The sequence below is a fragment of the Acinonyx jubatus genome, chromosome D1 (genome assembly GCF_027475565.1).
Source record: "Acinonyx jubatus isolate Ajub_Pintada_27869175 chromosome D1, VMU_Ajub_asm_v1.0, whole genome shotgun sequence".
NCBI lineage: Eukaryota > Metazoa > Chordata > Mammalia > Carnivora > Felidae > Acinonyx > Acinonyx jubatus.
This window is the reverse complement of record NC_069390.1, coordinates 19,207,586-19,230,387: the sequence shown is the minus strand read 5'-3', so window position 1 is coordinate 19,230,387 and position 22,802 is coordinate 19,207,586. Positions and strand designations below refer to the sequence as shown.

Here is a 22,802-nt window from a genome sequence, read left to right as displayed (position 1 = left end):
TTTATTAGTAAGTGTCTGAAATCCCAACATGTTGTATCCTGTTGCCCTTTCCTAATTCCATAGTCTTTGTAAACAGCATTGTTTACATTTTCACAGATTCTAAAACTTCATATAGTAGGAGCGCCTGGGTGGCTCAGTCGGTTGAGAGTCAGACTATTGGTTTTTGGCTCAGGTCATGATCTTGCAGATTCGTGAGATAGAGCCTTGTGTCGGGCTTTGCACCAACAACATGGAACCTGCTTGGGATTCTCTCTCTCCCTTTCTCTCGCACCGCCCCCCCCCCGCCCCGCTTATGCTCTCTCTCTCTCAAAATAAATAAGTAATAATTTTTTTTAGAAACTTCACATAGTAAAAAAATATCATTATTTCACATTAGGCTTTGAAATCCTGAAATCATCTTTGAACTTATGCTATTCTTTGTTATGATATCCATTTAACCACCAAATTCCATTTTTCTCCACTGAAATATCAAGTACCTCTTTCCCCTCCCTTTTTAACTTTTCCCTTTTACAGGGGTACCTGGGTGGCTTAGTCTGTTAAGTGTCTGACTTAGGCTCAGGTTATGATCTCACGGTTTATGACTTCAAGTCCTGAATCGGCTCTGTGCTGACAGGTCAGAGCCTGGAGCCTGCTTCAGGTTCTGTCTGTCTGTCTGTCTCTCTCTCTCAAAAAATAAACATTGAAAAAAATTGTTTTAATTCCCCTTTTACAAACCTCACCCTAAGCCAGTTTCCCTTTAAATAACTTTATATATAGATTGTTGAAATGCCTTTCTAATTGGTCTCTTTGTCCTCTGTCTTCCTTCTCCACCCCCAGTTATGCCAAGTGATTTACCACTCTAACCTTCACAAACTATGGCTCTCGTCTTGTTATTCTTCTGCTAGACAAACAAGAGGCTCCCTTTACGCTTAGTCTTGCTCCCGACTTTCCCAGATATCCTCAGTATTCACCTACCTTCCCTAAGTATCTTGTTTGCTGAGATCATCTGTATACATTCTTTGTTCTAATTCTTGTGAAAGTAGTAATGCCTTCACATACGTTCTTCCTTACACCTGCAGTATTTGTACATATGGGTGTGAGAGTATATATATTCATATGCTCCTCCCTCTGGGGAGTGCCCTCCCCAGGCCTCTCTCTGTCTAAATCCCGCCTCACTAGCCTGCCTTCCTCTAAGAAGCATGTTGTGACCACATTCAATTATGCTTTTCCTCTGGAAAAAAAATATTTAAATGTAATTGTTCTCTGTTTAATGTATGTAGTTTTGTGTCTCCAAATAGATTATACAGTTGATCCTTGAACAACACAGCTTTGAACTGCATACATCCACTTACACACAGACTTTCTTTTCAATAAATACAATATAGTACTGTAAATGTATTTTTCCCTTACTAAGTTCTTAATAACATTTTTAGCTTACTTTATTATAAGAATATAGTATATGACACCCATAACATACAAAATACATGTTAATCAACTGTTTATGTTATCAGTAAGACTTCCTTCCGGTCAGCAGTAGACTATTTGTAGTTAAGTTTTTGGAGAGTCAAGTTATATGTGGATTTTCGACTGTGCAGGGGTCAGCACTCCTAATCCCCATGTTGTTCAACTGTATTTAATACCTCAGAGTCAGATTCTCTATCTCATAGCATGGAAATAGGCACATAGTAGGCTCTAAATAAATAAAGATTGATTTATTGTTTAAAACTCATAGCACATTTTGATCTCCCCATTCCTCACCTTTATTTAGCACTGTTCTTTAGGAATTGCTACTACCCCAACCCCTGCAGCCTTTGAAAAGGATTAATGGCTGCCAGCAGGGAAAGCCTGCAGCAAGTTCCATAGTCTCTCTTGACTGGAATACTGATCTCCATCAATGAAAGGCCCTTTCTCTAAGAACTTTTTAATAATGATAGATATTACCGTATGGTATGGGCGTAGGGGAGCATTAGCCTTTGGACCTGGGCTTGCAGAGCTCTTTGCAACTGAACAACTTCATTTATTTAGAATGCTTTCTAAATAGCAGTAGTGGAAATAATGGAAATGGAAATAAGGCTTCCAAACACAGCATCCCTATGCAGCTCTAACTATACACTGGGGAATTAGTTACCTGCAGTCTACCTTTGGCCAGAAGCCACTTTTCTTTAAGCCCATACTCTTGGCTGCAGCCAAATCTATCAAAAACCCTTTCCTGTCTCAGGACCAGGTACAAGGAATCCCATGATAGCCATAGGAGAAGGAAGGAGAGGAAGCTAAAATAACATGAGGAATACTTAGAATTCTGTTGCTACAAGTCAGACGGCAGGCCATTCTTCTAATTAAGTTGCTTTTTAGGGTCCCTACAATAACCCTGTCCAACTGCTTTTCTGAGTTAGCTACTGAGAAATTTGTAAATCATATAGTATGCCAGACTCTGTTAGAGACATGGCGCCTGCTTTTAACCCATGACAAGGTAAACCTTAGACTTTAAAAAGTCTTTAATTGCCAGCAGGACAAGACAAAAGTAGGAGCAGCAGATCCTCAAGAACCTCACAAACCAAAATTATTCCTGAATTCCATTCGTTCATCCTACAACCGCACCTATTAAGTGTCAGGTACAATGTTGGACATTCAGGATACAGTAGCAAACAAGATAGAAACTGAAAAGTAGAACTCTTTGTCAACCCTACATTTATACTACTTGCTACATAATTTAGACAAGTTACCAACCATTTTTATCTGAATATCCCAAAGAAAATGCTTTTACAAACCCCTATTTTACTTCATGCTTTTTTCAGAACTTCATTAATAATAATGATAATAACAAGCAATAAAAACCAGCAGATTGGTTCAAAAAACATAAAAGACACTTACCTGAAAGGAGAGCAGTGTATTTCCAAGTCACTTGTTAAATAGAAAAGCGGTAAACTTTTTCAAGAAAGAATAACAGATTTCTAGTGGGATTCCCAGCCTGACAACAGACCTTCCTACTTTCCGGAATAGAAAGTGGGATGGAAGATAGAGATGCCACCAGAGCCAAGGTTGACACTGCAGACCTCATGTGAGTAGGGCTCAAAGCTTTACATTGCTTTTAGCCTTGTGGTCAGACATCTTTCTCACCCCACGCCTCCTCAGAGACTAATACTATACATTTCTCATGTGGGTTACTCACTATGAGTATAGGTCTGGTCAATATGGATATGAGATTCCTGACCTTGGCCTTATTAATACCATGTTCTAAATCACTGAACAAGCCAGAATTACCACCTAAGGTTATTGGGGTAACTTAACCAGAATAACATAGACTGGCATTTTGTAAGCAATCAACCCCAAGCTCTCAGGTCGTCCAGTGACCTTACAAAAGGAGGCATTCCGTTTTATTTGTTTTTGTACCCTATCTATTTCCAGAAAGGAATGGAAATGGCTTTCATGGAGCACACAATATAAGAGTCAGCCATTAATTCAAAATAACAAAAGTTAAATACTAAGGTTTACTTATTTTATTACAAAAGGAAAGCATTATGTTAAGAAACTCAGATGAATTTTTGCCCTGAGCTTTCTAGTTATCTAGGTACAGAGGGGGACCTATAGGGTTGTGTAACCTTTAATGTAGAACAGTGGACACAATGACTTCTCAGGAGAGAGAAGTTTTCTAGGCCATTGCACTGGGGAGCATCCATGGAAGTCTTTACGTAAGAAACTTGAGCAACATAACAAATAATGTCTTGATAACCATTTTACAAAAAAAAAAAAAAAATTACACTAGTTTATTATTATTTCTTATACATAGCCATTAGTGAAAATGGGACTCTGAAATGTGGAATTAGGATAATTTCCCATTAAATCATCATTCACTTAAGGCAATTAGACTGTATGGCCTGGATATACATCTATGATATTTCATATGCTATTTGAATAAAGCTTCAATAATCCCACCTATTCAATAAATAACATCATAACAAACTTCATCTTTGCCATCTGTGTCTTATATCTAAAGCAAGTTGGTCTTTTTTTTTTTAAATACATATATAAAATAGCCATCCTCATGCTCACTAGTGACATATTCTATGCCTCTCTGCCATCTTGCTGCTGCTGTTGTTTTCATCCAGCCTTTTGACGAAGCTACACAACAAAGATGGTGTTTTATTATGAATTTTGAAGATGATGAATGGTATTTTTATTATGAGGGTGGGCTATAGAAGTTCCTCCAGGCAGGACCAAAACTTCTCAAAAAGCGAGGTTGGAGTCATTCAAGTACTTTAGTGAGTACTATCTAATTTTTAATAACATGTGGGCACTTGAATTTCAGGTACAGTGGTTGAGGAGAGCAATGGTTCTGATGAGATGGAGAATTCAGATGAAACAAAAATGTCTGAAGAGATACTGGCTCTGGTGGACGAATTTCAACAGGCATGGCCTCTGGAAGGCTTTGGGGGAGCACTGGAGATGAAAGGGCGGCGTCTAGACTTGCAGGGGATACGCGTACTGAAGAAGGGTCCCCAGGATGGAGTGGCCAGAAGCTCTTGCTATGGAGACTGTAGAAGTGAAGATGATGAAGCAACAGAATGGGTGAGGTTTGCCAACTCCAGTCAGACCAAACTGTACCCCAGGTCTTGGTAGGGGTTTGCAAAGTGTGATGAAGCTCTTGGGGTGTGGCACTGCTTTATTCCACTCTCCAGTCAGCCTTCACACTGGCATCGTGCTGCAAGAAGCATTTCACAGTACTTCTGTATTGCCAACTCCTTCAGGAGGCAGAGGGAGTGCAAGGGCATCGAGCTGCACTCAAAGCCTGCAGACTTGGAACTGCCCAGTTCAGGCATCTTAATTTTCAGTTTCCTTTATATGCCCTTCAGGGCTAAGTTATTTTGTTTATTTTACTAAACATTTTTCATTTATACCTTTAAGAATTAAACAGAAGGAGAGAATCCTCTCTAGCACAGGACTGGTTACTCTTAAAGCCACCAGTATTTGATAATTGGTCTAATTTGTCCCCAACATGTTTCCATTTTCCAGATCACATTCCAGGTCAAACGTGTAAAGAAACCCAAAGGAGAGCAAAAGAAAACCCCTGGCAAAAAGGTAGAACCAAATCAAGCAGAAAATGTGCATTGTTACCAATCAAACCTGGAGATCACTGGCCCAAAGGTAGCATCTCCTGGGCCACAAGGTAAATTTGAATGTACAGTATGCCAGTTTCTTTTTTCAGATTTCACTGTGTCAGTTCTCACTGAGAATGCGTTTGTGACTTGAAGGAGATCAGATGAGAAGGTAATGGGGCTAAGTGAACAAGAAACCAGACGTTGGTATAAAAAGTTTGTTTTGACATTTACTTGATTTTTTTTACCCATTGGCTATTGGGCTTATATTCTTTTTGTTTTTTATTTTTTTAATGTTTGTTTATTATTTTTGAGAGAGAGAGAGACAGAGACAGAGCATAAGTGGGGCAAGGGCAGAGAGAGAGGGAGATACAGAATCTGAAGCAGGCTCCAGGCTCTGAGCTGTCAGCACAGAGCCCCATGCAGGGCTTGAACTCACTGACTGCAAGATCATGACCTGACCCAAAGTCAGACGCTTAACTGACTGAGCCACCCAGGCGTCCCTATTGGGCTTATATTCTTATCATCTTGAGCTTAAGTATCCTATTGATTCTTGATAGTCTAGTTTAATATGGGGATAATGATCACATCTATCTTACAGGGTGGTTGTGAGGACTATAGGAGTTATATGTGTAAAGTGCTGTAAATGAACTGGCCACATAAGGCTCGATGAATATTTATTTAAACATTTAATCTTTTTGTGTGTCTGATATCTCTTTTAAGTATTGCATAAATGCTTTGGAGCCACTCCCAGGAAAAATGCATATACATCAAAATTTGTCATATACTTTTAGGGTTCATAATTGTCCTGAAGTGCATCTCTGAACCCCAGGTTCAGGCCCATTGCCATGGGTCCACTTGACTTTCTTTTCCAGCAATGAAATAGTGGTGATCAAATGTCCTTTTAAAAAAAAATTTTTTAAGGACATTGTCACTGTCTTAGACATCAAAATCCAAGGTAACTTCATGAAAACATGTCTTATTTAATTTGGTGTACTTACCAACTGAAAGCAGAGGGCACATAATAAAATATAAAGAATGAGATCATGTTGGCTATATTCCAGAGTGAACTGTTACTTGTGAAAAATACTAAGGGCCCAAAAAGGACATCTTGTCATGACTGGAGTTGAAAACATGCAGTAGCTTTACTGTTTAAGGATGGCAGTATGTGTGAACAGGTTACAGAAAGAAAGCAACACTTCCTCTACTAGGTCTGTCTTCTGTAACAAGAAAAGGGTGTTCAAAATGTAAAACATCATTATGGAAGTGAAAATTCCAATCAGTTATATAGTAAATGTAATGAAATGATAAAAGTAGAAAATTTAGGGAATAAAAAAGGAGGGGACACCTGGGTGGCTCACTTGGTTAAGCATCCGACTTCAGCTCAGATCATGATCTCATAGTTTCACGAGTTCAAGTCCCACGTTGGACTCTGTGCTGACAGCTCAGAGCCTGGAGCCTGCGTCGGATTATGTGTCTAACTCTCTCTCTGTCCCTTCCTCGCTCTCTCTCTCTCTCTCTCTCTCTCTCACTCACAAAAATACATTTAAAAAATTTTTTACAAAAAATAGTAGAAAATTTAGGTGAATATATACTTTCAGGTGTAATAGGACTTTCTAAGGCAGAGAGAAAAAGAAAAAATCTGGCACCAGAAAACACCATAAAATACAAGGGCAAAGGACTGAAACAAATTATTTTTGCAGAATATTTGTGTATCTTTTACATAATATGTGATAAGCAAAGGATATCAATATCATTTAAAGGGCAATTACAAATCAGTATGAAAAATACAGCATTTCTATAAGATGTGCAAATATATAGATTGTTCACCAAATATACACACATAAGTTGGCAAGTGAACATGTTGGAAAATGTTCATCCTCACTAGCAATCAAAGATGTGCAAACAAACAGCAACATTCCATCTTTGTTTATCAAACTGTCTTTAAATGTGCAATACACAGACTTAATGAAATGAATTTGGGGATCATTTGACCATAGGTATCAGAAAATTTAAAAATATACCAACAATTTTACTTCCAGTAATGTATCCCAGGTAAATCATCTTACAGGTGCCAAAGACAGAAGTACAAAGATTGACCTGAGTTGCTTATCGTAATAAAAAATTGTAAACAACCTAAATGTTAATTGCCTAAATAAATTACAGCATGCCGATGCTATGTACTGTGCAGCCAGGATGTTTGTAATTTAGTAAGTGAACAAAAGCAGTTTATTAAATAGCATAGAGAATACTTTAATTTTTGTAAAATAGTAAATATACTATACTTTGACTACACTTGTTCACATTTCTGTATCTCTGCAATTGAGATGTATCTTACAATTGATAATTTAAATAATTGGCAGTGTTTCTCCCTTTTTTTTTTTATGTTTATTTTTGAGAGAGAGAGAGAGACCGTGTGCGAGTGGGGGAGGAGCAGAGAGAGAGAGGGAGGCACAGAATCCAAAGCAGGCTCCAGGCTGCAAGCTGTCACCACAGAACCCGATGTGGGGCTTGGGCTCATGAACTGCGAGATCATGACCTGAGCCGATATCGGACGTTTAACTGACTGATCCACCCAGGCGCCCCGTGTTTCTGTTTCTTAAACCATATAAAATAATGTACACATTACAGTTTATGACCTCATGGGTTTGATGAAAGAAGCTAAAATAAACAAGTACATAGAAATAAGTATAAGAGAGAATAAATACACCAAAATGTTGTGAGTGATCATCTCTGGGTGCTGATAGGGATATGGGTGATTTTTTATTTTCTTCTACATGCTTTTCCATTTTCTAAATATTTTATAATAAGCCTATGTTACTTGTACAAACAAAAAACTAAAAATTTCCTGTAAAAATGAAACTTTAAAGTTCAATATGGTTGAGATGCTGGGAAAACACTTAAGCAGTTTTAAATGGATTCAAGTGTGTAGGCCCAGGTAGTACATTGAATGTACTTGCAAATGACATCATGGAACTACTTAGTGTCACTAACGTGAAAAGTTCTAAAGCTTGGCAGAGATGCCAGACATCTAGAGAGGTTCATTATCCCAGTTTCCAAATAAATACGGATTCTCCTCACTACCAAGAGATAAGCTTCACGATAAATCCTGACAGAGTTCTAAAGCAAATTATAAAACAGTTTGTGAGCCCATGGGGAAAAGTGGAGATCAATAAGGACCACTGTAGATTTACTAAGAACTAGTAAAACTAATAATGCGTAACTAATTTCATTTCCTTTTTTTGGCGAGGGCTACTAGACTGGAAGACCAGGGAGGTGCTATAAACACAGTGTAACTAGATTTCAGCAGCACATTTAACAGAGCCTCTTAGAATATTTCTGTGAACCAGATGGAGAGATGTGGGCTCAGAGGCTCCTCATTGCCTACAGAATAAAGTCCAAACTTCTCAGTGTGGTGTACAGGACCCTGTATAAGCCAGCCTCTTTCTACCCTTCATGCTGTTATTTTTCTAAACTAAACATGCTCTTATTTTACCACTTGCCTTTGCACGTGCTGTTCCCTCTGCCTGGAATGCCCTTCTGCCACCTCAGCAGTACTAAAATATCACTGATCCATAAACTTCAGACTCACATGCCATCCGTTCCTTGGTACTTGTGCACAATTAGTTGCTCTCACCCGTTGTACCCTAAGGATTTGTTTCTGTTTACCTACCTTGCTAGACTGTGAACTCAAGGACAGGCACCTTCTGTACTATTCCCCTCTGTACCCCTGGTGTCTCAACATGGTTCCCAGTCCCTTGTGATAGATGCTCAATAATATTTTTCAAGTGAATTTCTTAACCATAAAAGAAAAATAAGGTTTATTGTGAAATTTATGGTTTAATTATTTCAGTTATTCATTTAAACAGGGTTCATTTGAAATTCTTCCAAACTATTATTTTCTGTTTTATTTAAATCTAAAGCCCTGCCTACACCTCAAACAGTATTCCGTTGTTGGTAAATTCCTACATTATAAAAAAAGTTATATAGAACCAAAGTTCTCCTTCCTGTCCATTCATTCGATTGTAATTCCTCCAGAAGACCCCTTCCCCAACAAGACTTAGTTCTCTTCTTTTCTTGGCCGGTCAGTCTAAGTACAGATTCTGCGCACACAAAGTACCTGTGAAGGGTATCCATTAACAGAGCTTTGAAAGCTCAGTATAGGGGCGCCTGGGTGGCTCAGTCAGTTAAGCATCCGACTTTAGCTCAGGTCTTGATTTCATGGTTTGTGGGTTCAAGCCCCACATCAGGCTCTGCGCTCCAGCTCAGAGCCTGGAGCCTGCTTCAGATTCTGTGTCTCCCTCTGTCCTCCCCTGCTCGCAAGCTCCCTGTCTCTGTTTCTCTCTCTCTCAAAAATAAATAAACAAAAATAAAATCTTAAAAGCTCAGTATAGCTTTAAATGGCGTGGTGATATCTCAGTGTGGTTTTGATTTGTATTTCCCTGATGAGGAGTGATGTTGAGCATCTTTTCATGTGTCTGTTGGCCATCTGGATGCCTTCTTTAGAAAAGTGTCTATTCATGTCTTCTGCCCATTTCTTCGCTGGATTATTTGTTTTTTGGATGTGGAGTTTGGTGAGTTCTTTGTAGATTTTGGATACTAGCCCTTTGTCTGATATGTCATTTGCAAATATCTCTTCCCATTCCATTGGTTGCCTTTTAGTTTTGTTGATTGTTTCCTTTGTAGTGCAGAAGGTTTTTATCTTGATGAGGTCCCAATAGTTCATTTTGCTTTTAATTCCCTTGCCTTTAGAGATGTGTCAAGTAAGAAATTGCTGCGGCTGAGGTCAGAGTGGTTTTTTCCTGCTTTCTCCTCTAGGGTTTTGATGGTTTCCTGTCTCACTTTCAGGCCCTTCATCCATCTTGAGTTTATTTTTGTGAATGGTGTAACAAAGTGGTCTAGTTTCATTCTTCTGCATGTTGCTGTCCAGTTCTCCCAGCACCATTTGTTAAAGAGACTGTCTTTTTTCCATTGGATACTGTTTCCTGCTTTGTCAAAGATTAGTTACCCTTACATTTGTGGGTCCAGTTCTGGGGCCTCTATTCCATTCCATTGGTCTATGTGTCTGTTTTTGTGCCAAGACCATACTGTCTTGATGATTACAGCTTTGTAGTAGAGGCTAAAGTTTGGGATTGTGATGCCTCCTGCTTTGGTCTTCTTCAATATTACTTTGGCTATTCAGGGTCTTTTTGGTTCCATACAAATTTTAGGATTGTTTGTTCTAGCTTTGAGAAGAATGCCGGTATCACACCGGTCAGAGTGGCTAAAACGAACCAATCAGGAAACTATAGATGCTGGTGAGGATGTGGAGAAACAGGAACCCTCTTGCACTGTTGGTGGTAATGCAAACTGGTGCAGCCGCTCTGGAAAACAGTGTGGAGGTTCCTCAAAAAATTAAAAATAGAACTACCCTATGACCCAGCAATAGCACTGCTAGGAATTTACCCAAGGGATGCAGGAGTGCTGATGCATAGGGGCACGTGAACCCCAGTGTTTATAGGAGCACTTTCAACAATAGCCAAATTATGGAAAGAGCCTAAATGTCCATCACTTGATGAATGGGTAAAGAAGATGTGGTTTATATATACAATGGAATACTACTTGGCAGTGAGAAAGAGTGAAATCATGCCATTTGCAGAAATGTGGATGGGACTGGAGGGTATTATGCTAAGTGAAATAAGTCACTTTCTCACATCTGGAGAAAGTTAACAGAAGACCATGAGGAGAAAAAAAAATTATAGAGAGGGAGGGAGGCAAACCATAAGAGACTCTTAAATACTGAGAACAAACTGCGGGTTGATGGGGGGTGGGGGAGAGAGGAAAGTGGGTGATGGACATTGAGGAGGGCACCTGTTGGGATGAGCACTGGGTGTTGTATAGAAACCAATTTGACAATAAATTATATTTCATAAAGAAATAAATAATATATATAAATAAATAAATAAATAAATAAATAAATAAATAGCATGGTGATTGGGAGCATACATGTTAGACTCAAGCAGACCTGGATCTGGATCCTAGCCCTGCCATCTACTAGCCTGGTCACCTTGGGCAAGTCACTTGATCTCTCTGTGCCTCCATTTTCTCATCTGAGAAATGAGGACTGAAACCTACCTTAGCAGATTGTGGATGTAGAGCACTTAGCACAGGGCCTGAACACATAGTAAGTGCTCTGGAAATAAATGATAACTTCTCATCATCGCATTATTCTCCATCTGCTGCTGTTCTTTACAACTGTGGTTCTCTACCAAAAGTGATTTTGTCTTCCCAAGGGTCATTTGCCAGTCCCCGGAGACATTTTCATCGTCACATGTTGGGGAGGGTGCTACTGGGCTTTATAGAGTAGAAGCCAGGGGTGGTGCTAAACATCCTCCAGTGCACAGGACAACCCCCAGCAGAGCTCTGTCCAGCCTACAGTGTCAGTAGTGCCAGATCGAGAAACCTGGCTTTAGCGATAAATACTTCTCCTAAGTTGTAGTTGCCTTTATAAAATAAAAATGTAGAGGAGTAAAACTGAAATTTGGTGAAATGTATTCTTAGCTCTTATCTCATGTTGATCAGTCTTAAATCCAGTGAAGGACTCGTTTATTTTTACTTCGTCACCCGTCTTTGAGAACAAGACTTAACTCACTTGATCTTTATAGTCTCTTTGCCGTGCGCGACAAGATTTTCATTCTCTAAAAGAATAACTGGCACCTCCAATGACACCAGCCGGGGTGAAGTAATCACCGGGCAGAAGACACTGTGGGTTCTGTTTGGTTCTAGTTGTGTCAAGTGATGCCATGCTTTCCTTCTAGGGAAAAAACGTGACTACCAGAGTCTGGGATGGCCCAGCCCGGACGAGTGCCTCAAACTCCGCTGGGTAGAGCTGACTGCCATCGTGAGCACCTGGCTCGCGGTTTCTTCAAAAAACATTGAGTGAGTATCTTAAACTGCTTCATCCTTCAAGGCGTTTGTGTACCAGTGAACCCACTGAGCCTCTGTTGACTACAGGGGTGCCCTTCTTTGTCAGCAACTATTTGAAGAGTAGTCCTTTTTAGGGTTGGTGGTTCTGAGGAGCACTGTTGCTGACCACAGGCCACAGATGGACTCAGCCCATTTTGCTGAGACAGTGAACATGCCCTCTCTTCTTAGTGCCTTCATCCGTACTTTGTAAGCCCCCCAGAAGTTTTTATGACTTACTTAGGTTGAGTTGAAGACTGGATCCCTCTTTATAGAAAACCCTGTGTTCTCTCACTGACATAATGCACTTAAAGAGGGAGCCAGAGCACATCCAGATTTACAAACACCTACCAAGACACAAGCTGAACAAGGTTGCCTCTCTGATAATTGCTTTTGCCTCCTTGAATGCTCATTCTCTTTTGCTGGCCCTTTTCCTACCGTTTAAGTGTTGGAGTTCCCCAACATTTGCCTCTAAGCCTTCTTTTCTTAGAATCTCTCCTGGTCAGACTGACGTACTCACAGAACTTCTGTCACCACCAATATATTGACCGCTCTTGAATTGGAATATCCAGACCCCATTTTTCTTCACATTCCTCAATCCATAGGAATTTACCCAGTTGTCTACCTGTCCCCTCTGCCTAGATACCTCTGAGACACCACAAGCTTAAGAAAACCAAACTCATAATTTTCTTGTCCACTCTCCTTGCAAAAAACCATTGTTCTGTGTGTTTTCTGTTTCTTATTCTTAGTAAATAGCTCCAGCAGTACTTAAGCCAGAAACCTGGGAGTCATCCTTAACAATTCCTCTCCCTTCACCCTCGGATCCAGTCTGTTACCCATTCTCACCACTTTCACCTTCTGATTATTTTTCAAAGCCATCAGCTTTTCTCTATCTCCATTGCTGCCCCTTTAAACAAGATCACTGTCATCTCCACTGGGATTCACTCAGTAGCCTACTAGCTGGTCTTTGGGCTTTATTCACTCTTGACTCTGTTCAGCCCCTTCTCTCTACGGTAATCTGTACAGAATCCTTCCTCAAAGACAAGTCAAATAATTCTTAAAATGCTCTAGTAACTTCTTATTGCTCTTTACCATTCTTTGCAAAGCCCTTGGTGATCTGCTGCTACATGTCTTTCCATCCTCAACTCCACCCTCCCTCTTGTCAGGCCCTTCACACATGGTGTCCCTTTGCATGTGGTGATGTTCTCACCACCTTCTTCCTGCATGATTCGTTCACACTCATCCTCCTGGTCTTGACTTAAATCTTCCTCAGGGAATCTTGCACTAACCAGCTCCTTCCTCCATCAGCAGAGAAGAAATATATAACCCCCTGTTGCATACTGACATTGTACCATGTTTTCATCTTCTGTAACATCTGTAATAATTCAGTCACTTGTGAGACCACGAACACCATAACAACAGGGATTGGGTATGTCTTGTCAATTATTATAGCTCTGATGTGTGACATGTAGTAGACCCTGAATAAATAATGAATGAGTGTTTGCCTAATATGTATTAAACCTTTTAAATAGCTAGAAATAAAATTTGGGAATGCCAACTTGCCGTATCAGCATATACATGATAACGTATAACATTTAGCCTGTTAGGAAAATGACCACTTTGGGACTACAAAGGGAGTTACATCTTGTGCATTTATACATTGAACAGTTATATCTGTGTAAAATATACTATCTGAACTTTAGGTAACTTTTTCTGTGGGATATGCTTCTGTGCATAAAGAGAAAATAAAAGGAACCACTTGCGGGCAATTGTCGCTGTCTATATCCTGAAAAAAGAAATCCCATAATAAAACCTGTCTGGTTTAAAACTTCCCCAGGAGAAAAAGTGGCCAATGGCGGTGACCAAACCAGACACTATGGTCCATAGAAAGGACACAGCTTGAGTAGATTGGGAAATCAACGGAGTTTAGGACTCAGATTCCAACACTGCTCCTATTGCCGAGCACTGGAGTCCTTGCACCTGTAAAATGAGGGATCAGACTTCTGAGGTCTCTTCAGTCTGAGATTCTGTGGTTCCAGAAAGTCCGGGTAACACATTGAAGTTACAATCAGCTGATTAATACTCTTGCTCCCCACCCACTCAGATTTTCCCTGGCTAACGTGGTAATCTCCCTTTTTCAGCATCACAGAACACATAGACTTTGCCACTCCAATACAGCAGCCAGCAATGGAGCCTCTTTGCAATGGCAATCTTCCTACGAGCATGCACACCCTGGACCACTTGCAGGGGGTCTCCAACCGGGCCAGCCTGCACTACACGGGTGAGAGCCAGTTAACAGAGGTGAGTGCTCAGCTCTCTTCAGCCCATCTGTAGTTTTTGGCCCCACAATTATGATAGCAGAAAACTCAGTGGCCAGGCCATATTTTTTTGCCTTTTTTTAGCCGGCTGTCATCTGGGTGGCTTTAGGCCACGCCTGATTTCTTTCAGGCCCTGGAATTGAGCTAATACCTTTTTTTTAATGACCAGGAGACGTTAATTCTGATTTATTCTTCGAGGTAGGAAACATTCTGCTTGCCACCAGAGAGAGGCTTTTGTAAGAAATGTTAAGGTCAGCTTATTCTCCTGCTGGCATTCTCAAGAAGGAAAGGAAGGCGAGTACAGCCATCATATACCTAGCAAACAGTACACCAAGAAGAGAAATTGGAGAAACATAGCACAAATGTCCAAGAATAGAGGATTTGTTAAAGAAATGTTATATAGATATAACATAGTATACAGTGGAGCTGCCAAGAAAAATGTAGAAATACGTTTACTGGCATGAAGGAATCTCCAGACTATGCGACAATGTGGATGGCAATGTACAGAATGACCCTATATTCTGTGAGAGATGTAATATGTACATACACATGTTATTTCAGAAAAATATCTGAAAGATACATATAAAGATATTAAGGGGCACCTGGGTGGCTCAGTCGGTTGGGCGTCTAACTTCAGCTCAGGTCATGATCTCATGGCTTGTGAGTTCAAGCCCTGCGTCAGGCTCTATGCTGACAGCTCCGAGCCTGGAGCCTGCTTTAGATTCTGTGTCTCCCTCTCTCTCTGCCCCTCCCCTGCTCATGCTCTATCTCTTGCTGTCTCAAAAATAAAAAAAATATTTTAAAAAATTTTTTAAAAAAAGATACTAACAGTGGTTGCCCCTGGGTGACAGAATTATAGACCGTTTTTTTCTTTATTTACTGTTTTCCAGCGTTGCTGTAATGAATGTGCTATACATGTCTGTAGTTTCTGTTAAGTGGGAGGGGAATAAGGAACAGTACAGTGGTTTACATATGTCTTCCATAAAATGCCTTACCTACCAGCAGGGCCACAGCGTGTACCCCAGAGCAACAGTTTGGTTTTGTGCTGTAGTGCCCAACTCAGCATCAACAGTATCACCTAGATCCTGCTCCTTTTCGTTGCTGTAACCTGCCATTTTCCCCTACACCAGGTATTGCAAAATCTTGGCAAAGACCAATATCCACAGCAATCACTTGAACAAATCGGCACCAGAATTGCCAAAGTTTTGGAAAAGGTAAGTCACCCTGTAGGGAAGCTGGAAACTGCTGCCCACCTTCTAACTTTCCTAGATTATTTGTCACCAAGTGGCTCTAACCTCTTCTGTTAGTTACCCAGCACTTACCAGCTAAAGGGACAACGTGAAATAATCCCACACTGAATGTTTCCATTACTTTTTCCATCACTTGGTTGGTACTCATTTTTGCTGCTTTGCTTACCTTCTGTGGTGAAGCCTACCTTATCCGTTTTGTCTCCTTTACTCCAGCACGGGTACATAGAGGTGGTGGTACTGGGAGCCATGGAATCTCGGTAGATGATAAAGTCAGGTGTTCTTCTGGTGGTGAAGAATATTTGGCATTCCAGATTGTGGATGGGAAACACAACTTTAAATATCTTCTTCTCTTGAAATCATGAAACAAAATATCTGCAAAACTACATTTTCATAGAGCCTACAGAATATATAACAGAGTTTCTAAGACCATTCATCTGTTTCTGTGTGATATTTATGTGAAGAGGAGTTTTTTTTAATTAAGATTAATTACTTTGTGGTTAGGTGTCTCTCCATACAATGTTAAAGTGGTAGTATAGAGATTGAGAGAATCAACCCCGCTTCCAGCATGACACTAAAGTATGGTAGGAATAGGGCAATCGCGTCAGTTTTAAAGAGAGGAAATGGGAAAGGCATTGCAGTCACTGTTCCCTCTCGATTCTGAAACCCACCTGGCCATGTCACCAGTTCCCCTGATTACATGCATTACAAGGAATATTCCTTGATTATGACCCATTTTGGTTTTCTGGGTTTGGTTCCCTAATCTCTTTCTCAGCTCTTGACCCTTCTCTCTGAGCAGTGTGTCCTTTTCCATAAGGAAGGCCTCTGTTTGCAGCCGAAGAGCAATGTCAGCTTGCTTCCCCCCATCTTTCTCCCTTTGAGTCCAGACTGGCGCAACGCCTTTAAAACAACTTTGTAGACCTTCACATTGTAAGTCACTCCATCACACAGAACCCACACTTCAAATCTCTTCAAGAAGTTCCTGTCTACCTTGAATATGAGCCCAGGACATAAATACTCTTAAGACTTCTAGACGCCTTTTGTCCGAGAGAGTCTTCTGAGGCTTACATCTAGAATTAACATCCTTCTGAGGAGGAGTAACAAAGGGTCCTACTGCCATGCTTTTGATTTGAGCTTGACCCTGAGGCCATAGTTTCACTGGTAACATTCTGGATTTTTAATTATTTATTTTTTTTAGGTTCTTTAAAACCTCATGCTGATTGGAGAAGCTGGCAATTGAGAAAGTTTCATTTTCTAACCCTGCAAGTCCCAGCATGAAAGCATTTTTTTTCTAAATTCTGCTTGAAAACTGTACTGTTTCTTGTTTAAGTTCTCTCTTTTAATATCTTACTATAGAGGATTTTTCAAAAACTCTTTGTCCTTTTCAGTATTATTCTTGGAAGTCTTCCTAGCCAGATCCACAACTCTGTGAGGTATTTTATTTATATTCCAAGAAACAGGCTCACCATTTGTTTTGCCAGTAGATGAGCCTGCCCCTTCTCCAGCCTCCAACAGCGATGGCCTCCATGCTTGTCCAGTCTCACTGCTGCGCTCAGCAGACGTACTCAACCCATTCCCAGAGCTAACGCCATAGGCTCTGAGTTTCTATTATGGCAACACTCCATTCTGAATACCAGACACTATTTCAGTTACCCATTTCTACCTCAGAGACCACCCCAAAATCTACTGGCTTTAAACATAACTTATTTGCTCATGATTGTGTAGTCTGAGCTGGACTCAGCTGGGCATTTCTTCTGGTCTCACTTGGAGTCGTTCACGCAACTGCAAGACATGTGGAGACTCATCTGGGGCTGGCCACCAGAAGGTTCTACTCATGTGTCTGATCCATCAGCTGGAGTGGTTGGAATAGCTGGGGCACAGTCTCTCCAGCTGGGTAGATGGGCCTTTTTGCAAGGGGGCTCAGCACTCCACAAGGCTGAGAGCAGACGCACACAGGCCTCTTAGAGCCTGTGCAGAGAAACAGAACTGCTGTGGCACCACTTCTTTCCAAGCAGGTGTAGGGCCTGCTCAAAATCAAAGGCAGGGGAACGTCCTCCCTCTGCTAGCAGTGACAGAGAGCGCACAGCCTGCCTTTAAAGCACCATGGGTCCCTCCAGAGGAGCAACGAGACTGACAGCATCTCCCCAGGGATGGTAGAATCCAGAAGCCAGTGTAACAACATGTTTAAAACTAGAGGGAAAAAACTGCAAGCCTTGAATTTTATACCAGCAAAAACATCCTTCCGATATTAAGGAAGAAACGGAAGAGACAAAAACTCAGAGAATTTGGCACCAGTGGGCCTGCACTGAAATAATAATTAAAGAAAGTTCTCAGGAAAATATCCCAGTTAGAAATATCGACATGCAAGAAGGAAGGAAGAACACCAGGACGGTAGCTGCACAAAATAATAACCGGTAGCTGTACAAAATAATAACCCCAAAACCCTGAGGCGCTTTACTTTTCTATATAACTAAAATCCATGGTAACAATAACAAATTATGGGAGCGATGGAAATGGAGTTTAAATGTTCTAAGGTTTAATTGGTATCAGCCAAGTACTAAAAGTAATAATTTGCATTGGTCTGTGATAAGTAACAATGCAGTTTTAGGCTCTAGGCTAACTACTAACAGTGGTTTGGAAATGTAATTTAATAGATGGGAAATAGAATAATAGAAAACATTTGATTAATCTATAGAAAGTCAGAAAAGGAGAGGCACATAAAAGTAGACACAAATGGTAAAATAGTAAGTATAGACCCAAGTATATCCGTAGTTAAGCAAAAAAGATTATATAATTTGAGCATTTAGTATGGAATGTTTTTTTTTAATCCAGCTATATACAGCTTATAAGAGAAGCACTTTAAATATTAGGTACAAAAGTGTTGAAGTGTAAAGATGGAAAATAATATACCATGCAAACAAAAAAAAAAAGCTAAAAGACAGGTGATATAGCTGCCCTCTTATCAGAAAAAATAGTATGGGGAGCCTTGGCGGCTCAGTTGGTTGAACATCCAACTTCAGCTCAGGTCATTATCTTGCATTTGTGAGTTTGAGCCCCACATTGGGCTCTGTGCTCACAGCTCACAGCCTAGAGCTTTGGATTCTGTGTCTCCCTCTCTCTCTGTACCTGCCCTGCTCGCACACTGCCCCTCTCTCTCTCTCTCTTTCTCTCTCTCTCTCTCTCTCAAAAACTAAAACTTTAAAAAAATTTGGGGGGTTTTAAATGAAAAGAAAAAAGTTTGAAGCAGGAAGCACTACTAGCATTAGAAGGCCTAAAATGAGGGACGCTTGGGTGGCTCAGTCATGATCTCATGACTTCAGCTCAGGTCATGATCTCATGGTTTGTGAGTTTGAGCCCTGCATCGGGCTCTGTGCTGACAGCCTGGAGCCTGCTTCGGATTCTGTGTCTCCTTCTCTCTCTGCCCCTCCCCTACTTGCACTCTGTTTCTCTCTCTCTCTCTCTCTCTCTCTCTCTCTCTCTCTCTCTCAAAAGTAAATAAACATTTAGAAAAGAAAGGCCTAAAATGAAAAAGATCAGTAATGACAAATGTTGAAGATGGTATAGAGCAACCAGAACTCTCTTATGTTGCTCATTGGAATATAACATAGTACAGTCATTTTCAAGATCATTTGGTAGTCTATTAAAAAGTTAAGCATATATGATCCAGGAACTTTACCACTTGATGTTTATTAAAGAAACACGAACGTATATGTCCACAAAATGCTTGTTAAAAAATATTCACAGCAGATTTATTCATAACAGCCAAAAAACAATGATGTGCCAACCAATAGAATGGATGAACGATGGTGTATTTACACAGTGGATATTAATTATACTAATGGATTCATCAAGAAAGATCCAACATCCATATTGATGAATCTCAAATTCATTTTATGCTAATAAAAGAAATTGGGCACAAAAAAGTGCATAGTGTATGATCCCAACTATATGAAATTCTAGAACAGGCAAAACTCACTTATGGTGATAAAAATAAGATCAGTGGTGGCTTTGTGGGGGAAGGGGATGACTGAGAAGCAGCTTGAAAGGACTTTCTGTAGTGTTGGAAATTTTCTCTGTGTTTAGTAGTCAAAAATGAACGTTTTACTTAAGATCTGAGCATTTCTCTCTATGTAAATAAAATCTATTTTTTAAAATGAAGGTTAAATAAAGATTTTAGACCACCAGAAACTGAGAGATGTACGTTACCAACGGACTTGCACTAAAACTCACTGAAGGAATTTCTTCAGGCAGAAAGAAAACTATCCCAGATGCAAACAGGAAAGAACAAAGAGCAAGAGAAAGTGTAAATATTAAATACAAATGGGTATGACTGTACAAAATAATAACAGTAGTATCTTCTGATAGGAAACTATAACAGTGTTAGTCGTGTACCTCCAGAGTGAGCCCTCCCTTAGGCCAGGGACCATTCTCTGCCCACCACCCTTTCCTGCCAGGTGACAGTTCAGATGCAAGGGAACAAGTCAGTTGATGTATTGTGGGAATTATCCTGGCTTAGATGTCCCAAATTCCATATGAAAACCAGTATCTTTTGTGATAGCCCCTTGAACACAGAGTCCTGGAAAGGGCATAGCTATTTATAAGAACCACGGCACTCGGAAGCTCCAAACTGGCTTTCCATGAGGTGTTTATAGTTTATTTCCAGTCCTCCTAGTCCACATACAATTTACCAACTGAGGTCATTTTTACTAAAAGCTATCTTGCCTGGTAATGGCTAACATTCCCCCTTTATTAGGTTTTCAGGGAAATAGAGCTAGAAGGTTGATCTAGTAACCACTTCCATTGTGGGCTCACAGACCAACGTCCATGACCTTGAGTTACTAACTTAAATAAAATAACTCTCAGACTTTAGAGTACATTAGAATCCTCATTGCTGAGCTTCCTGATTTAGTGGGACTAGGATCGCCTGAGGATGTACATTTCTGGAAAGCTCCTGGGTGATACTCCTGGTATGAATATCACATTTTGAAACCACTGCCTTAGAAAATGGCAGCGATGACAAAGCAGAATGCCCCTTTTCTATTTATCATTCACAGAAGAACAAGCATCTCCATATCCTCTTTGCTTTAGCTTTTAGAATAGTCATTATCCTTTGTTATTTCTTCAAAAGCCCATCTATACTCGTCCCCTTAGGGAGTTAGTTTACATTGCCATTAGTTATCACTGAGTGTTAGCAGATGACATAGGTCAGTCCCCATTTTAGGATTGAATCTGTATGCACCGTCACAACTCTTGGAACACTGCCCCAGGTTGTAGCCGAGGTCGCTCCCACTGTGATACTCAGAAGCCTCTGCCACCCCAGATGTACACCACGCAGCTGCCATTGCCAGTGCAGCCAGTTTGTGTGCCAGGTTGCCACATAGCCCTTTCTGACCTGTGCCCTGGTGCAGAGTAGTTCTCCCACTTATGTCCCCTGCTTCCCCAGCTAAGGGCCTGTGGGCGCCATGTCTTGCTGATTAGATCTATGGAGAAGAGCCAACCCCACTGCTCCACCCTCATGTCTAGTCTAGCCCCAGTCACAAACACGGAGTCAAGCTCGTATCTCCTTCCCACCCCCTGCCAGGTATCAATGCCTAGTTTCACCTAGCTGCATCAACTACCCCAAGACAGTGTCATTCTTGCCAGCCAGCCCACTTGCAGCTGTGCTTCTGTTCAGTTCCATTTCATGGACGGTGGGAAGGGGAGGGGTGGGCAGTTTCTGTCAGCATAAGTTTGTCTCCAGCTTTTATCTAGTCCCACAAGGGAAAGATTTATCCCCTATCACACAATGTCAGTTTTTTTTTTTTTTCTTTTCTTAAGTGGGCTCCACACAGGGCTTGAACTCACTGAGATCAAGACCTGAGCTGAGATCAGGAGTCAGACGCTTAACCGACTGAGCCACCCAGGCACCCCTCACAATATCAGACTTTTGCCATCAGACTCTGGGAAAGTTGGCCCCCACTGAGGCTTCAGTTTCATCTCAGTTTCATCTGCATCTCCCTGGACATTCTTTTATGTCACAGTGCCTTGGCCATATTGAACCAAGGATATGAAAGTCCATTCTGCAGTACCCACTGCCAGGGGATTTAGAGCCAGTTAGATAAATATGTTATGCTCGCACAACTCAATAGGGCACTTACGGTCTTGCCTTCACTCAGGAGGACAGAATAGGAAACCCAGTAAGCCAGCAGTGCAGCTCTTTGTGTGTTTTTCCGAGTCCCCATAGCTTTCTGGCAGCAGTCTCAGCGACAGTTATCTGCCCCTTCCCCTAGGTGATAGCTCAGGGATAAAGGATTAGGACCACATGAGTGAATATGGGAACAACTCTGGCTTAGAACTCTCAAGTTGCACATAGGAATCAGTATCTTTTGCAATAGTCTTGTGCGCCTAGAGTCCAAGAGTTCCCACAAGGGATAAGAAATGACACACTCAGGAAAGGTCATAGTCCTCCGAGTCTGCTGCAGTTTAGTCAGGTCATCTTTGCCATAACCATGTTGCCTGGTAACATGGCTGGCATTGTACCTTTATTAGGTGTCCAGGGGAACACAGCTAAAAGGTTAACATGAGATTAGTTTCCCATGAATACACATGGGCAGGGTGTTAGGTTTTAGCATTATCAGGAAAGTAGTAAAATCAAAGTAAGAATTTATATTTTTAGTCTGGAGTAATTCAAGATGCATATTGCAATTTTTAGGCTAATTGTTAAAAGAACAGTTAAAGAATATATAGTTAAGGAAAAATGGAACAATAAAAAACATTTGATCAATGAAGAAGCAAGAAAGGAAGACAAAAGGAATATCAAATAGAAATCTATAATATGTAAAATGTAAAAATGCATAAAATAAAATATAAATAGTAAAGTGATAAAGATAAGCCCAGTGTGTCAGTAATCATGGTAAGTACAAAAGGACTACATATTCCAACTAGAGTACTAACATCAAACTGGGTTAAAATATTGAACGCGATTATGTGCTATTCACAAGTAGCACACTTTTTAAATATTTTTTATTTTATTTTTTAACAAGTAATATGCTTTAATATATGAAATGGTTGAAATTGAAAGATGGAAAAAAGGTATACAAACACTACACAAAAAATGCTGGTATAACTACACTATCATCAGAACATGTGGAATTTAAGGCAAGAATCATTGCTACAGATAAAAACAATTCATAATGATAAAGTGGTCAGTCCACCAGGAATATAGAAAACTGTATGTGTAACCA

The 22,802-nt window shown here is 40.5% G+C and overlaps 1 protein-coding gene across 3 annotated transcripts in view; it reads left to right on the top strand.

Annotated features, from left to right (window-relative positions):
• TTC17 (tetratricopeptide repeat domain 17) overlaps positions 1 to 22,802 on the top strand; it is a 125,246-nt gene that overhangs the window by 80,248 nt on the left and 22,196 nt on the right. For 2 of the 3 annotated variants that reach the window (XM_027072857.2, XM_027072856.2), the window contains 5 exons: positions 4,286 to 4,545; positions 4,990 to 5,143; positions 11,870 to 11,990; positions 14,156 to 14,315; positions 15,463 to 15,546. In XM_027072857.2, coding sequence (XP_026928658.1) covers positions 4,286 to 4,545; positions 4,990 to 5,143; positions 11,870 to 11,990; positions 14,156 to 14,315; positions 15,463 to 15,546 — 779 coding nt within the window. Of the gene's footprint in view, positions 1 to 4,285; positions 4,546 to 4,989; positions 5,144 to 11,869; positions 11,991 to 14,155; positions 14,316 to 15,462; positions 15,547 to 16,777; positions 19,000 to 22,802 lie in introns of those variants that run through there. The other variant, XM_053203280.1, reaches the window with a different exon arrangement.